At 39.7% G+C, this 18472-nt stretch overlaps 1 protein-coding gene across 9 annotated transcripts in view; it reads right to left on the reverse strand.

The window, feature by feature from the left end:
* KIF16B (kinesin family member 16B) overlaps window positions 1-18472 on the reverse strand; it is a 278501-nt gene that overhangs the window by 221666 nt on the left and 38363 nt on the right. For 7 of the 9 annotated variants that reach the window (XM_036321857.1, XM_036321856.1, XM_036321854.1 and 4 more), the window contains 8 exons: window positions 17553-17666; window positions 10868-10984; window positions 8903-9000; window positions 8079-8188; window positions 5164-5306; window positions 3369-3537; window positions 3065-3196; window positions 536-711 (listed from right to left, as the gene is read on the reverse strand). In XM_036321857.1, the coding sequence (XP_036177750.1) occupies window positions 536-711; window positions 3065-3196; window positions 3369-3537; window positions 5164-5306; window positions 8079-8188; window positions 8903-9000; window positions 10868-10984; window positions 17553-17666 (1059 nt within the window). Of the gene's footprint in view, window positions 1-535; window positions 712-3064; window positions 3197-3368; window positions 3538-5056; window positions 5307-8078; window positions 8189-8902; window positions 9001-10867; window positions 10985-17552; window positions 17667-18472 lie in introns of those variants that run through there. The other 2 variants (XM_036321851.1, XM_036321853.1) reach the window with 2 other exon arrangements.

Genomic DNA, 18472 nt, shown 5'->3' on the forward strand with positions numbered 1-18472 from the left:
TGAGGCTGTTCCAACAATCAAACAAGGACCCAGGAATATCGTCTCAGCCAGGCTAGAGGTATGTCACACATGTCACTGTGTCATCATAACCACCTCTGCAAAGGACAGTACAGAACAAAAATTCAGAAAGATGTTCAAACTAGTCTTTCATTCCTTCTGTTAAAATACATTTTAAAGTCACAAAATGCACAAATAGAATTTTAAATATAACTCCAAGCACCTCAATTTCCTTCCACTAATGGAGATTATGCTGCTAATCCTATTGCATGCTAAATTTCCATCCATAATTGATAACTATTAGATAGTTAATCATTTCAGACTTAGTGGATAAAATCTTACTTACATAAGGAGCACAGAATAAATGTAAAGACAATGGAAGAGTGATGTAAAGGAGAGACTGGCTAACTCATTCAAGCTTCACTTAGCACTTATTTACTCAAATCAATACAATAAGTGAGATAATTATCTCATTAAGATCTAGAAATAGATGCCATTACTCAAAGAAAATTATCCATAAATCTCAGAGTAACCCGACCTGATTTCCTTGAGCAAGCAGCGTTTTCAGTCTGGCTATTTCAGCTCGCAGCTCACGGATGAGTTTGACGTTGGCATCTTCATTAATGGTAGGCTTGTTGATGATATTTTTGGCTCTATTTGCATAGCGAAGAGTACTTAGGGTTTCTCCGTAATTGACATCAGCAGGTGAAATGGCTATGAAGAATGAATTCAAAAAATAATTTATCCGGCACTCCGTGTTTCCTTTAACACAAAGTTGGTTTGTAATTTAAAAGTCAGATTAACCCCAGGTCATTAAATAAATATTCCCTGCCACAGTAATGAATATTAAAAATTATCTAAGATTTATAGGGAAAGCACTCACTATACTAAATTAAATGTCATTTGGCACTTCTTAAGTGTAGAATCAGCCACCGAACCAACTCTAAAATGAGATATGAGGGCCTCCACTATAGGTCAGGGAGCTTTCTCTGTTAAAAATATTGGAAAAATGCCCAGCTAGCGTGGCTCAGTGCTTGAATGTTGACCTATGAACCAAAATGTCATGGTTCGATTCCTGGTCAGGGCACATGCTGGGGTTGCAGGCTTGATCCCCTGGTGGGGGGCAGCAGATCAATGATTCTCTCTCATAGTGGATGTTTCTATCTCTCTCTCCTTCTCCATTCCTCTCTGAAACCAATAAAAAAATATTTTTAAAAATATATTGGACGAAGAGGAATTCAAGACTACAGTAGTGGCCCCTCTTCACTGGGGTGGGGGACATGTTACCGCCTCCCAGTGGGTGCCTGAAAGCACTGATAGTACCGAACCCTTACCGACGCCTTCACCTCATCTGGAAATGTGGTGGCAGCTTTATGGGCAGACGCAGGCTCTGCAGCCATTTTTATATTTTTCAGTCCAACCCTACTCCTGAGTCTGTGTAACCGTCCCTTACTTGCAGTAAATGGCTGGTGTCCCCTGTTTCAGGGGACACCTTGCTCAAGTCCGTCTACAGGCTCAGTGACTTCTGGTGCAACATGTTGCCATCAGTGGAAACACATTCTCTGCTCATGTCTTCCAGCCACAACTGTATGCCTTTTCCATCCTAACTAAGCGCTTATCACACACTGTGGTCATAACTATGAAGTCAGGTGTGACAGCAGACGTAGCATGAATTTCTTTTCTTTCTCCACAATTTCATGGATAGAAGATTCATTCTCACCATGGATACAACATCAGCATATGATTTTTTTATTATTATTAAGCTGAGAACTTTCACTTTTCACTTAAAAGAAACCCTTTATGAAGTCTATCTGGCATATTCAAATTACCAGCTTCAGTACTCTTATACTTTGGGGGCATCATCAGGTAAAATAAGGGTTACTTGAACCCAAGCACTGTGATGCCAGGACAGTGGATGTGATAACTAAGAGGGTTACTAAATGACATATATAGGGTGGAGATGCTAGACAAAGGCATGATCACATCTTGGGTGGGACTGGGCAAGATGGTAGAGATTTTGTCACTGCTACTCAGAATGGGACACAATTTAAAACTTATAAATTGTTTATTTCTGGAATTTTCCATTTAATATATTCAGACCAAAGTTGGCCGTGAGTAACTGAACACGCAGAAAGCAATTAGGGGAGACTCCTGTATTTGTACTTCTCAATATTAAGTAGAAGTTAAAATATTCTTTGAAGTTCTGGTCAAGTCTACCACCTATAAAAATCCAGAGCCTGAAATTTTTGAAAGAGTCAGTGTATCCGTTCATTCTTTTCCTCATAAAGCTGTGGTTAATTGCACCCTCCTCCCCTCCACAAAATGTAGAGCTTAGGTGGCTACACAATGCATCTGGGGTGCACACCCCAGAATAGATCCCCTGCCCAGTTAATACATGGCAGGCAGAGTCGGGGAGACACAGAGACAGGGGAAGGGAAAAGGAGGTAGGTAGAAAGTAGGGGGAAAGTAAGGTTAGGAGGAAAACAGGGTTTAAGTTCTCCTCAAGAGTTATCTTCCCTTTGTATATTTTCCTCTGTTCTGTTTCTTTCAGTTAATTAGTGAAAACAGAAGTAAAGTATATTGCTGTTGTCATTATTATTCGTTGTATTTATTGGGTCTTTTCCCTCTCAATTCTCAATATTAAATTCCACATGTATGGCTTTAAAATTTTTAAGTAAAAAGTAAAGGTCTAATAAATGGTAAAGATGTGGAGAATTTATCAATTGACCTAGGTTATTTTTACTTTATGTCCCTATAATGATTTTCTCCTATGAGTTAGCGAAGTAAAGGTTTATATCTTGTACTTCAAGCAAGAAAAGCTGAGAATTATTCTGCGCGTATCCCAGCTTGCGTAACCATGAACGTGGCAAGTTTATGGAACAGCAAGAGGGAGAAAGAGTAATATGGTACTACAGACTAGGTCACAGTTAGTGGTTTTCTGCATGATAGAAAAACTATTCGTTTTTCAACATAAAAAGATGCTCTTTCCTAATGAGACTCTTTAAACTTAAATATCTAATTAATTCACATGAAACACTATGTTGAGGAAAAGAACTTAAATTCTTACTGGCAATCATGATAGTTTTAGAGTTTCCTCCGAGACTATCTTTTAACAACCACGTCAAAACAGAATCCCTGTAAGGCACAAAAACTTGCTTCTTCTTGGCAGAAGGGTTGGCTGCATCCTGAGATAAATCAGCTGCAGGGAGGCAAAAAAAAGAAAAGAAAGACAATTATTGAAGATTTTTCCTTCTGATTTGGCTTCAGAAAACTTTGAGGATATAACCTCAGTTTACAACACAAACATAATTGCTTTGGGCAAACACAGGACCACAAAGAATAAGAGGAGGCAGGAGACAGTGGAAACCTACCTAAGGCAGAAATGACATTGCCCAGAGTCACGAGGGACTTGTTAATGTTCCCCCCTTCCTTCAGTCTGACCCCCGTGGCACCAGTGGCATCGGCGCGCTCACTTCCAGCAAGATCGACCAAGTGGATCTTACTCACGGTTTCACACGGCATTTCAGAATCAAATTTTGCCTGCAGCAAAACAGAAAAGCAAAATTGAAGAAGTATAAACTTCTGGTGTTGACAATACAAATGCTAATTATTTTCCACTCCTATGATCTCTCAGCATAGGTTTTGGTTCGTTTTTTTATTTGATTGTTCCATTGGCCTTCTCATAAAAATTTCCAAAAGTAAACTGAATACCATATGTGACTCCTAAATCTTCTGAAGAACTATTCCATTATTCAAATCACTCAGTGTCTCTCAACAAAGGCATACTGAGTCTGACTGTAGCGGAATAGGAACCTAGACACTGAGGGGCACTCAACAAAGAAAAATATAAGTAAACAAATAATTAGTTTTGTTTTCATCTAGAATCTTCAACATTCCAAGCACAATGGCTCTCCAAAATAGGAAAAATGTAGACAATTATGTAAAAGGTCATTTGGCCATTATTTGATGTTCAAATTTTTGTTTCATAAATTATAACATGATCAACTGAAATACTGTATCCCCTGATTCTGAATTTTACTTTCTGAAAGACTTTTAACTTACACTTGATAGTCTGAACCAAAATGCTAAAAAGAAATCACCACGTTTTGATGAAAATGTAAACCTCTTAGAAATTGGGAATGGCCAGATCCTACTCTGCATTAAGTAGAACGCAGGAGAAAAACCAGTGGAGTAAGTAAAAAGCAAAGGTCTAGCAAAAGCTAAAGATGTGGAGAATTCATCAATTGACCTAAGAGAATTTTTTCTTGTCTTTTTTGTTTTCTCTCTGAAAATGCTACCTTTTTGTATCTGGTGTGTTCAATGGCTAATACAAACCAAGACATCCCCAAACTCCTAACATTTTATTAAGCCCAGAGGACCCTACATTTTTGCATTCATCTATTCTACCAGCCTAGGTGTTAAAATATTTGCCTTCAGCCCTAACCGGTTTGGCTCAGTGGATAGAGCGTCGCCTGCAGACTGAAAGGTCCCAGGCTCGATTCCGGTCAAGGGCATGTACCTGGGTTGCGGGCACATCCCCGTAGGAGGTGTGCAGGAGGTAGCTGATCGATGTGTCTCTCTCATCAATGTTTCTAACTCTCTACCCCTCTCCCTTCCTCTCTATAAAAAATAAAATATATTTTAAAAAAATATTTGCCTTCAATAATTTGCAAACATATTCAAAATGCCCTATACCCCTTAATCAGAGTGAATTCTTACATTAATACTTTAAAATGTTCCTTGTCCTTTAATATCATTCTAATAACCATAATCAACATTGCAGGGTGACCTCTGTGGAGCGATAATGCACCCCAATGAGTTACTTACATTGGCCTCCAGCTGGTCTGACTAGGAATCCATTACCTCCTACAGAGCTTGCAACATGAAACTTTTGCTGAATTAAGCACAAAGCAAGACTTTTTGTGTCTTGAACAGGGCAGAAGCCTGCTCTTTCTTAAGAGTACACATCAGGACATTTCAAATTTCTGTGACTGTAACCACCGAGAAACTCAGCACAGAGCACATGCTCAAGTCTAACTAACAGGAACGTGACAGTCACCTTTGCCTGCTGCTGCTCCTGGTTCCACAAGGATGGGTCCTCGGCTGGTGCTAATCAGCAGGTAAGACCTCAGGGACACAGCCAGCCGTTCCGCGAGTCTGCCTTACCTGAGTGAACTTGATGGTGAAGATGGCATGAGACCTGCTACTGACGTCGTTCATCCCAGTCGCTGCGGTGGTACGATTGATATTTCCTGCATCCATAAGTTCTTCTACATCGCCATAATTCTGTACTAAATGTTTGGATAAATCTGAAAAAAAGGGGGTGAAGCAATCTTCCTAATATATAGCAAATGGAATAGGAAATCCACCTCTATAAAGTAAAACACAACTGGACAAATCGGTTGTTGGCAGATCTTACTTGTTCCTATAGAGGGGTAGTTTATAACACATTCAGGAGCTGAGCCTTCCGGAATCAAGTCCCAGCTCTGCTGCTTGTGAGTAGACTTACATGGTTATGGCCAAGTCACATAGCCCACCATGACTCAGTCATCTGGTCTGAATAACGCATGCCTAACACAGGGATAAATGTTAGCTATTATCATCAGCCTCATTAGCATCAGTCATGGCACCCAGAAGAGAAATGTAAACACTAAATTCAGGCAAAACCAAAGAGTATTCTTTTAAATCTTCTTTAAAAACTTCTTATTCATTTTCTTGGAAACATTCATATAACTCCAAAGTCAACTACTACAAAAGGTACACTGTGTAAAGGGTGTCCTCCTACCCCTAGCCTATAACCCATCACCCATGTTTCCTTCTGTCAGTCAACCCAATGTTATCAGTTCCTCCATACCCTTCTAGAAATAACCCATACACATACAAGCATTTACATATTTTAAAAACATATTTTCCCTTTCACACAAATGGCAGCATACCAAAAACATAGTTCTGCATCCTGCTTTTTTCTATGTAATAATATAATGAAGAATATTCTGTACCAGTTAAGGTGGTGCCTCATTCCTTTTTTCTTTTATTTAAACTCTTTATTGTTGAAAGTATTACATATGTCTCCTTTTTCCCCCATTGACCTCTTCCCCCAGCCCCAGTACATGCCCTCGCCCTACCACCCTACTGTCTGTGTCCATTGGTTATGCTTACATGAATGCATACGAGTCCTTTGGTTGATCTCTTATCCCTTCCTCCACCCTCACCTGCCTTCCTCAGAGGTTTGATGGTCTGTTCAATGTTTCTATGTTTCTGGATCTATTTTTGCTCATCATTTTTATAGCTTCGAGAGTATGTGACTGTATGTATATGCCATAACCAATTGAACCAGCTGCCTATTGAGATTACAGAGGTTGTTCACATTTTGTTTCCAATTACAAATAATACTGCTACAAATAATTTTGTACACAGGTCTTTTCAAGTATGTGAAAATATTTCTGCATAATAAATTCTTAAGAGGTGAAATTGCTTGATCAAAGCACATTTGAAATTTTGATAGATACTGCAAAAAATTGTTCTCCACAGAAGGCAATTTACACCTGGCAGTAGCGTTGTACAAAACTGCGTGTCTCCCATCACTGTCATATCAGGCTTTCTTACATCTGCCAAAGACAGGTAACAAATGTAATATTGAAGAATTTTTATTTTGCTTTTCTCTATGAGTGAGGCTGAGAATTCTTTCTCCTATTTAAAAATCATCTATATTTCTATTTCTGTGAACAGGCTATTCACACACTTCATTCATGTTTCCACTTTGTTGTTGGACCTGTTCTTGTTGATTTATAGGAGCTCTTTACATATTAGAAAAATTAGTCCTTTGTCAGAAACTTGAATTGAAAATATTTTCCCGATTTTGGAATTTTCTTTTTACTTTGTTTATGGTATTTCTGCCAAGTATAAAATTTTATTTTTTTATCACTTCAAATTTTAACACATTTATTTCATGGTTTCTGGGTTTTAAGTAAAAATTCTTTAAAGCCTTCCCTTCTCCAAATTTCTGGAAATAATTAACTTAATAACCCATACTCCCCCAAAGTTTGAATAGAAAATTTATTAGAAACTAAATCCCCATGTGTACCTACATCAAATTCTGGATGTTTTGCCTCGTTTGATTATTCTGTCTCTTCACAAACCAGCTTTATAATATGTTTTAACATCTGATAACACATTAAAGACAAAATCTGAAGCACAAAGAGGCTAAATCTATTAACAATAGTAGCTATTTCACACTCCACAAAACAAATACATAATCACACACCTTACTTTGGGCGTAAAAGGCAAAAGTTCAATTGGAAATTTAATAAAATGCAGATGGGGTCCTATTGGTGCACATGATATCTGCAGGTAAAACTAATAAACATTCAGGAACATCTTCAAACCCATGACCAGTTCTCAGCCTTGCCTCCAAAAAGACACACATGAAAGATGACAGCCACACTAAAGCACATCCCTGTGTGTGATTCCGACACGCCAGCCATCACTCAGCTACCTCACTCAGAATAAGTGAAAGCCTTTTTTTTTAATAAGGAGAGCATTAAATCCAACCTATTTTTTAAAGAATTTTTAAAATAAATAGCAAGGGCCATCCCCTTACCCATCTATACTGGTTATATTCCTCACAACTGACCGTGACAGCTATCAGAACACCAATGCTGAGAACCTCAGCACAGGAAACTCTGTAAATGAGCTTCTCAAAAGGCAAGATGTCGCAGAATCTCTTTGTGGTCATGCTGCATTGGTGTCAGTAAAAATATACCGCCAAAATGCAATGCCATTCAAAAAGACAGGTGATAGGGTTGCTGATCTTGCCTAAGAACGTTGAAAAACAATTTCTAGAGAGTTCTTAAAGCCAGAGGAAATCTATTGGCAAGCCCCAGAAAATCCAGTAAATGCCCGGTGAAGTACAAATTCATTAAATAAACATTGTATAGTAACAACATGGCATTTTTACTGTAAAAAACTGCCAAAAATAAATAAAATTTTTATATCTCACCATTATCCTACCTTTTTCTTTGAAACTATTATTTTTGAACAAATTCCCAATAAGAATAGGGCTGTGAAATATTCATTCTTACCCTCAACATAAGGTCCTTCTTTTGGATGCTCCCGGACTCTTAAATTGAAGGTTTTGGATGACTTCCGCCTAAGTAGATCTCGCACACGTTCATTATAAATCTCTAAGTAGCTAAAAATTTTAAATAGAACTGAATTCAGAAAAATTATTTCAGATATTTATAGTAACAGTAATAACAGCAGCAACATGCATTTATGGGTGCTAACGATGCATCTGGTAATACATTAAGTGTAATATGTCATTTAATCCCAACAACAACCCAGAGGTAAGTGGTACAATTATCCGCAATGGAGGTTTACAGTGATTTAGACAACTTATCCAAGGCCATAGAGGTACTGAGAGGTCAAGCAGCGATAACTCTTGACTGCTACGTCTGTTCTCAAAACCACTGAAGAGACTGGCTCTTAGAAAAGTTTAATTTCAAGGAGGAAAAAACACCTCAATCATGCAGACTTATTTAAAGAGTACATTTATAGTGATCCTACCAACATAAAGAAAAACACAAACCATATTCAGCTAAAAGAATAAGGTAAGTGAACTGGGTATACACTTAAAACTCAAAAGCTCACTCCATTTGAGCAAAACATCCAAAAATGAGTGTTTCTGACCAATCTGGGTTATTTCTACCAGCCTCCCAAATCCTAAAACAAATTGTACTCAAGAAAGTCATTGAAAGTAAACGAGTTTTAAGGTTGATGTCCTGCTACCATGGTTCAGGAGAGGGTAGAGGCAGATTCTCCCTTCAGAACCCAGAGGTGTTATCCATTCCTGATGCCTAAAGGCAAGTACAGCCAAGCTCACACGCACTCAGGCCACGGGCCCTACCTGACTTCAGTTCGAAAAGACGCTTCATCCCATCTGGTGGTTTCACTTATCCGACTGAAGAGCCCTTCACATATCCGAGGGATTAAGCCAGAATCGCCCTGCAGTGGGCAAGAGGAAGGGCAACAGCTGTCACTTGAAACAAAAGCCACCGATGACTGAATATGTGTAGATCGCTGGAGGGGACTCAGACTCAAGGGTCCGCATGCCACCCCAAAGCCTACCACCCAGTGCCCAAGTCACACCATTTCCCCCCAAAACTGCTTCCTACTCTGTGAAATAAGAGAACTGAGCTTTCTAATTTCTACGCACCGAGATTACGGTACTATATGGTTAGCAGCTGTTAATCAGTTAAATCAAGGCATGCAAACAAACATAAGAAAACAAGAGGGTCTACAGCTACAGAATAAATGTTAAAAATCAGATCTATAACCAAGGAAGTTGAAATTCTTTTGATGCACTAATCCCTACACGGGTCTTCCCAGACAGGAAGAGCTTAACACAGTGTATTACTTATACAATGGGGGCATGATCAATAACTTTCATGTTCAGTTAGCATTAACAAGCTGATGAACATCAGGTCGATATGAAAGATGAGGCAAAATGTTGTTAGAAAACGGAACTTCAGAGCCTCAATGTTTTCTTCCAAAGTCCATCCCCATCTTCCCTCAATCCCTCACTGCCCCCCCAAAAAAAACACACAAAAGAGATCATAGCTCTAAGAGATTTTTTTTTCTTTACACCATTAAATCAGTACCAATTCTTATCAAGAAAAAAATAAAACTTTTACCACATTGTAAGTTCTTACTTTACAAAATAAATTTTAAAAAATACACAAATAGTACTCAACTGTAAGGTCAGAGAAGATAGTTGTAATTTGTGAGCACTTTATAAATGTTTCACTTACAGAAAATAGCTCCAGGGAAATTTAACTTTTAGATGAGGTTTCTTCCAAAGGCACAGTAGGAGAGCAGGAAGAGAAAATTAATGATAGAAAGCAAATGCATCTGTTTGTTCCTCCCTATTTATTCTTCCCTGCTTTTCAGCACTGGGGACTCTCCTCACAGCGTCATCTACTAATCTTGTCAAGGAAAAGCCTGGAGTCAGAAGCCAAGACACATGTACTGAAATACTGTCATAGGGAGTGACCCAGACTCCTGACTATACTGCTACTTCCTTGCGCCACCCAACCATTAGTCCTAACGGCACCACTGTGCCGCCAGCAGGAGCCTGCGGTCCTCTGCCAGTATCTCCATCTAGAACAGGCCACAGGCCTGAGAGTCAGTGAACAGTTTTCACCAGGACATAAAAAAAGGAAAACATGGCACTACTAGATCTGGAGAAAACACAGACAAGATCAAGTTCCTGCAATAATGCCTAGTTGTTTTTACTCCTCCATATTTTGGGGCAAATATAACTCTAATGTTTGTCAATTTATACAGCATAGCTACTAAACTCTACATACTGTGTTTATAACCATATATACTCTATATAAACTATATAATTCTAATCCTTTTTATGTATTTGTTTGATTTATATAGTACCTTTTTACCAAAGAGTTAGATTTTTTTTTTTTTTTTACATTTTTCTTGGGGGGAAAATGTTTTAAATAATTTTAAAAAGAAGAGAGTTCAGTAATTTTATTCAAACTGTTCTGTTGGCAGAAAAGAAGAATAAATTACTTAAGGGCCCAGTACACTTTTTTGATAAGATTATAAAGCCTTTAAAAATGGAAAATGAACTGAGGCTTGCATCCATTATTCATGCTTATAAACTTAGAACTCTTTCTAATTTAAAATCTCTGAAGGGACATTTAGTCCAACTTATTACTGAGTTTTATCTTATTGCTGAAGAATGATCAGAACATGAAAAGCAAGTTATTACAGACCAAGCAGATAAAGAGACAATTCTATCAGCCCAAAGAGAGAGAGAATGAAAAATGTTCTTCCCACAGTGTAAGCAACGTACAGAGTTTCCCATCATCGTGTATGACTTTCCCGATCCAGTCTGGCCATATGCAAAGACACACGCATTATAACCTTCAAATGCAGACTTCACAACATCTGTGCCAAGGGTTCTGAAAACCTGAAAGCCAGGAAAACACAGACGATATTACCATGGATTTTAATAAAAGCCCCTTCAGTGCTGACAATATTCTTCAATATTACTTTTATCTCAGAAGGATTACACCACATAAATAAATCACTGCAGAACAGTTAACAACAATATACATGTGTACCCCAGTTTTTAATGAAAAGGAAAGTTTTTTTAAGCAAGCAAAAAGCAACCCCCATTCTTTTTCCTACTTAGGTTCACACACAAAAAAACGCCTTAAGTAAAAAAATGTAAATAAGGCAAAGTGACAATCATATACAGAAGCAAAGATAATTTAAAAGCATGCTGATTTACCATTTCAGAATTAAATAAACTTATAAAGTTATTCATTCTATCAGAGCTTCCAGAAACTAAATATTCAAAACCTGAAAGTCACAGCAGCCAGAAGTTATGCCCAAACTATGCCAAATCTATGTCATCATTTTAAGGGTCCGGCTATTCATCAAAGCAAGTGTCTGAAGGTGGATGAGGCAGAATGGCTGAGCTTCCCAGAGTCAGTCCAGATGCTTTTTTCTACTTGGATGTTTGCCCACGATGGAGAAGACATGAAGCAGAGCTGGGTGGGGCCTGTGTCCGTCGTGTCTGCTGCACCATATAACTGCAATGGACACTCTGGGGTGAAGGACAAATATTTCACCCAGAAAACTGATATAAATGAGGCAAGACAAGATGTGTGGTCATCCTACTTACACCTGCCTGGGAAGTAGACCAAGCAAAGCTCTCCAAATCCCCACAAGCCCTCATGTTGCCCCACCCTCCTGGATTAGCACACGAAGGGCACATAAAGCACCTCCCTGCTTTAAAAACAATGCACATCAGCCGCTGCAGAGATGTCAATGGAGGAAGTTCGATCAGATCCCATCAGAGCCAGAGAAAAGTGAGGCACTGCTCTGTGGGGCCATCAGAGTCCAAGGTGGGAGCCGCATCAACCCCTCGGGAGTGCCCAGACCCATCACCTCCCCTGCAGGGAGCCAGAGCCCTCGGGTGGAACACCTCCCTCCCAGAAAGGGCTAATACACACTGGCCATCTCCAACTCAGCTCCACAGAAACCATCCCGGCTAACAAAGGTCTGTCATCCAAGGCCAAGATAAATTACAGCCCACTGGACTCCTGCTTGCTTCAGCCACCATTTCCTGCCATTTTGTTTGAACTTTTTTTTCTCAGTCTTGTCAGTCATCTCACAAATGATCATTTCAATCGAGTCATTTCCACAAATGACCAGTCTCATTCATTCTGAGTTAATGCTTACCACTTCAGCTTTTAGGAACTGATATTTTCTGTTATTATTTTCAATCTGATGACTACTCAACTCTCAACTGTAATAGCAGCTCACATTGTGCTCATAAAAACACTACAGCGTGAGTAGTGTTGCTAGATCCCTTTTTCAGGGGCAGAGGTTAGGTCATGGGGCATTCAGAGTGAGTGGCAGAGTTAGGATTTGCCACCTGGACCTTCTAACCTAAAAGCCGCTGCATCTAAAGGCCTCATAGCCATGGGTCCTCTTCCCATACCCTGGACACCAACCACAAGGCCCCTATCCTACCTGGAAAGATGCCTTTCCCCATTCTCCTCCACCACCCACCTCCCTCAACTCCTGTGAAAAAGTAGAAGCCAGGAATCTCAGGGAGCCTCAGGGCTCCAGACCATCCACTGGGTTTCACCATAATATATGGAATATGAAGAAAAACTCTCAATCTTTCTTCAATTCTCTCTGATTAAACAAAAGGAATGTATCATCTTTACTATTTCACAGAGTGCCAATGGATAGGAAGAACAGCCTTCCACACAGTTCCCAAAGAATAAAGGAAGGAGCTCCTCACGTATTTTTCTCTGGGCTAAAACTAAGTCGTGGAAAATACCGTTATTAAACCAAACTCAAGTTATCCAAATGAAATTCTTCCCTAGGGTTAAAATCCACACCCACCATTTTGCTACTACTTTATTTTCCCCAAAGCTAACTCAGCTGGGATTCTCTGACTGCTGGTGGGGTGGCGGGGTTGGGGCTGGTGAACATGACTGTAAAATGAGCCTACACAGTGCAGATCTGGAGGCGCTGAGACCCAGGCCTGGCTCAGTCTCAAGTAACCCACCCAAAGTTGGCTTGGGACCCAGAGAAGCAGCCAGACACTGCCCACATCTCCCAGGTCGTTGGCAAGGAAAAGAGGGACTCATCACAGCTCCCACAAAGGAGTTATTTACCATCATCTACCACACAGGGTAGGGAGGGAAGGGCTGCTTTAAGAGACTGCTTTCCCTTGCCGAAACCGGTTTGGCTCAGTGGATAGAGCGTTGGCCTGCGGACTGAGAGGTCCCAGGTTCGATTCCGGTCAAGGGCATGTACCTGGGTTGCGGGCATATCCCCAGTAAGGAGATGTGCAGGAGGCAGCTGATCCATGATTCTCTCTCATCGATATTTCTAACTCTCTATCTCTCCCTTCCTCTCTGTAAAAAATCAATAAAATATATTTAAAAAAAAAAAAAAAGAAAGAAAAAAAAAAGAGACTGCTTTCCCTACTGGCATCAACCCCACTGAGAGCATCACTTGGCCAGGTTATCCAAAAGCCACCTTGCTCCTTGACTGAGTAGACTTTACAGCTGATTGCCAGAGTAATCCAACTCATCACAGGACCTCACTTTAGGGAAATTGCCCACAAGAGGGCACTGTTAAAACAAAAGACTTTCACCGGGCTTGTCAACTGGGAGATTTTAGGTTTCAAGTTTCTCCAGAGGTGAAACAAGGAACAGGTTGTGTGAGATCAAAGCCTCCCTCTGGAGTTTTGAAGAATCATTAAGAAAATTAGACCTTATTTAATGGACTTTAATTTACATGAGTTCAGCTTTAAATAGCTCACTGATTTTTTTTTTTTTTTCCTGAATCTAATATGAATTTGGTCATCTTGGTTTTTGTTTAACATTAGGGAAACTTGACTGGAACCAGAATAATTTGCATAATATATTTTCTCAAGATGTCTTTTTTAATTTTATTTTTATTGTTTTTAATCTTCACCCAAGGGTATGTTTTTATTGATTTTAGAGAAAGAGGAAGGGAGAGGGAAAGAAACAGCAATGTGAGAAACATGGATTGATTGTCTCCATATGCGCCCTGACCAGGGATCAACCACAACCTAGGTAGGTGCCCTGACCAGGAATTAAGCCTGTGTCCTTTTGGTGTACTGGACAATGTCCAATCAACTGAGTCATTGGGCCAGGGCGAGATGTCTTTCTTTTTTTTATTAAATTTGTTGGGGTGACATTCGTTAATAAAATTACATAGGTTTCAAGTGTATAATTTTATGATACATCATCTGTATATTACATTGTGTGTTTACCACCCAAAGTCAAACCTTCCATCACCACATATTTGACCCTCAATACCCTTTACTAACCTCTAACACCCTTCCCTGTGGTAACCACCATACTGTTATCTGTGTCAATGAGTTTCTGTTTGTTTTTCTTTTTTGTTCATTTGTTGTATTCAATTTTATATTCCACATATTAATAAATCATATGGTTCTTAACTTTTTCTATCTGACTTATTTCACTTAGCATGATATTCTCAAGATCCATCCATGTTGTCACAATTGGCAGTATTTCATCTATTCTTATGGCTCAGTAGAAATATATATATATATAATCTTCAAATCTTACAAACCTTTCAAAATACCTTTATATTCAAATGAAAAAAAGGAGGAGGAGGAAGAGGAAAAGAAGGAAGCAGAAGAGAAGGAGGAAGAGAGGGAAGAGAAGAGGAAGAAAAAGGAGGAGGGGGGGAAGAAAGAAGAAGGAGAAGAAGAAAGAGAAGAGGAAGAAGAGGAGGAGGAAAAAGGGAAAGGAAGAAGACTGAGATGATAAGCATCATGCTAAGTTTGCATCTTCCCCTGTTTCTAGCAAGAATACAACCTGTCAGCTCAATTCCTGTGCCAAGTATGGCAGCATGAAAACTTTAGTCAATATTTGACATTGAAGCCACTTTTAGAACAACAGCTATTAAAATTAGGGATGAAGTCCTGGCCAGTGTGCTCAGTGCTTAGAGTGTGGGCCCTTGCACCAAAGGGTCACAGGATCAATTCCCAGTCAAGGGCACACCAGTATATCTGGGTTGCAGGTCGATTCCCCAGCTCTGATCAGGGTGCCTGAGGAAGGCAACCAATTGATGTGTCTCTTTCACATCAATGCTTCTCTCTCCCTCCCTCTCTCCTTCCCTCCCTCCCTGCCTTTCACTCTCTCTACAAAATCAATGAAAAAATATCCTCGGGTGAGGGTTAAGAAAAACAAAACAAAAACAAAAAAAAGTAGGGATGAGGGAAGATTACCTTTGTTTAATAGAGTTCTTAAAAAATAGGAATTTTCCTACATCTATGCTGGTTTTATTAACACCTGGTTATACTAGAAAATAGTGTTTACTAACATATTTCAAGGTTTCTTTTAGTTTTGTAATTTAATGGAACAATCTCATATTATTTCAGAGAGTTAAAGAACTCAAAGCATCTGAGAAGAGCATTGCACACACACCTGAACCATGAAAATTATCCTTATCAGCTGAAAGCTTTCACAATCTAAAACTGTGTTTAAATTCTGGGCATTTATTTTTATCTCCCCAAAGAGCAAACCACCAATCTTAACTCTTGAGGAACACGAAAATGTCATCTGTTCCTGTAATTTAACCACCATCAGCAAACAGGGTCTTTCAGTCAGCGAATGTTTACTGAGTGTCTCCAGTGTGCCAGGCATGGAGTCGCACACCACTCTACTCTCTGTCCATAAAAGGCCTCAAATTCAAGTTAGATAAGAGGGATATATAGCTGCTCACTAGGTAAGTTAGAAGTGGAGACCTGCATGGCTCTTCATTCATCCTCTATTAAAGACATTCTTAAGACTATAGAATAAACTGACAATTTTCCCTTAACAAATTCCCTCATACCAGTCACTTCATTCTCAGTGCTATATTAAAGCCAAAATCTGGATTCCAATATCTATAACATTTACTTCCTCACCAGACTCCTAGCTACCAACACTGATTAATCCAATTACCTAAACACCAAAGTTATTGTCACTCACTCACTCATTCATTTATTCATTCAACAAGGCTGCCCTGTCCATCTCTCACTTAGAACACACCAATCCTTTTCTCTTACCCCCTATATACCAGCCCAGGATCTCAGCTCTACTACTATCAAGTCGATTCAGCCTATGGGCTCCAGCAAGTTATTTGAGCTCACTGGGTCTCTTCGACAAAGAAAAATGGAGCTACAATTTACCTCATTTGGTTCTTGTGAAGATTAAGTGAGACAGTGTACTTGAGCACCAAGCAGTTTCTGACACCAATACAAACTCAAGCAGCATTGGTTCATCTTTCCTCTCTGGCGCCTCTTTCATACCAGGCACTTCATCTCTCTTTACAGCTCCCATTCTCATTGTCCTTTCTGTATGTCCCCGATCCTGAATCGACATCTTCTGGATAGAATCACTCCAGTCCTCTCGTTTGAACAACTTATCTATGTTCACAACCCATCTTCCTCCAACATTTACACTGCCTCAGAAAGCCAATCTACTTCTAAACCAACTAAATTTCTCAAGTGTTAAGATGCATGTAAATAACCTGGGGATTATGCTCAAAAACACAGTTTCGGATTCAGAGGTCTGAGAAAGGTCCTGAGATTCTGCATTTCTGATATGCTCCCAGGCAAGGCCCATGATTCAGGTACAGGCACACATCGAATTGCAAGAAACCAGACAAGATGCCATCACATGAATTACTACCCAGGACACGATGACATTCTTATCCTTGTTTACTAATAAACACATGAAGACCTGCAGCAGGTAACAAGCCAAGAAGAGGCCCAGCCATGAAGCCATGTTCTCCCACACACACATTGGTGCTGCTGTACCCCCACTCGGCTCAAACACCCTTCTTGACCACCTAGGAAATACCCTTGTTCTTCTGTTCCATGAAACGTTGCTATGACAGCCTCCTGGGAGTATCTTTAAGTCTGTTCTCTCTGCCCATGTCATATCTACATTTTAAGCTATAAAAGCCTACAGGAGAGGTTTTTTGGACAAATTCCAGCTTTACTCCAGGTTCTATAAATATTTTGGACAAATGTTCTTTCTTTCTAGAATCCTTCTTCCCAGAACCTATAATGATCCGCTCCAGCAGGGAGACGTGGCCTGTGTTTGAAGTCTACTTCTTAAAGCTCTGCCCCACACAACATTTAGGGCTAAGTGGCTTATTTGCTAAGATTAGCAGCATTTCAATGTCTCCCCAAAAATGTTTTATTCACAGAGCTCCTTCCAATCAGTAGTGTCAAAGTTTTGAAAAAAAAGTTATGATCATCATGCTTAGACAAATAAAAATAAACCTTTTGGGGATTGAATTCTCAGGCTTAAGATATAGAACAACCAAAAAGCTAAGTTAGCAATGACCCATTTTGTATAAATTGTATTTTTCAAAAATAAGATGTTTTAAGGGGTTTAGAATAGGCATGTTTTTCTCGGTATGAAAAATAAACCAAAATAAAGATTCTGAAAATATCTTACCATTTCTTGTGAAACATAATCTGGGCTTTTTGTATCAGCAGAATAAAAAGAAAAGTCGTAAGTGAAGGTCTTGGTCCGTTCTCTCCCTGAGTCCCCAGACCCTCCTTCAGGTATCTAGAGAGATATGATATCATAATAATAATATAAGAAGAGCACTGTCAGTTGACAAATAATCTAAATTTTTTTTCTTTGTAAAAAATACACAATGATCACCATTTCTCATATTTACATCCTAAGAAGCATTTAATTCCTCCTGACTGTGGGCCACCCACCCCCACCAAATGGAAATAAATCCAGAGTCAGTCTATGATATGACCCAAGGCTACTTCCCTGGATGTTTTATCATGATTACTCTATATGAACCAACACTCCAGCCAGACTCTATTTTATCCCATCTTCAGTGCTTTTCACTGTCCCCTCTACCAGAAACCACCATCGTTGGCCGGGGGGAAGGGGTTGCATAACTCCAGGGGGTGCTATTCATGTGACTGGAGTTCCCTAGAGTTGCGTGATTTTGTGGCCCCACTGAAAACTCCAGATCAGAGGCTTCCTCTTCCATGAAGCGTCCCTTGGGCACTCCCACCTCTGAGAGCCTAGACCAGTGGTCGGCAAACCGCAGCTCGCGAGCCACATGCGGCTCTTTGGCCCCTTGAATGTGGCTCTTCCACAAAATACCACGTGCGGGCGCGCACGTACAGTGCGAAGTTGACTTAAAACTTTAAGTAAAGTTTATTAAGTTAATTTTAGGAAACGTTGTGGAGTGAAAGAAGATGTAGTGTCGAGGATTGAGAAAGGTATGTTGAGATGGTTTGGACATATAGAGAGGATGAACGAAAGCAGACAGACGAAACAAGTATACAAGACGAGTGTGGATGGGAGAGTTGGAAGCGGTCGACCTCAGCAAACGTACCTCAATCTGA

Source organism: Myotis myotis, unplaced genomic scaffold (assembly GCF_014108235.1).
Source record: "Myotis myotis isolate mMyoMyo1 unplaced genomic scaffold, mMyoMyo1.p scaffold_m19_p_9, whole genome shotgun sequence".
Lineage (NCBI taxonomy): Eukaryota > Metazoa > Chordata > Mammalia > Chiroptera > Vespertilionidae > Myotis > Myotis myotis.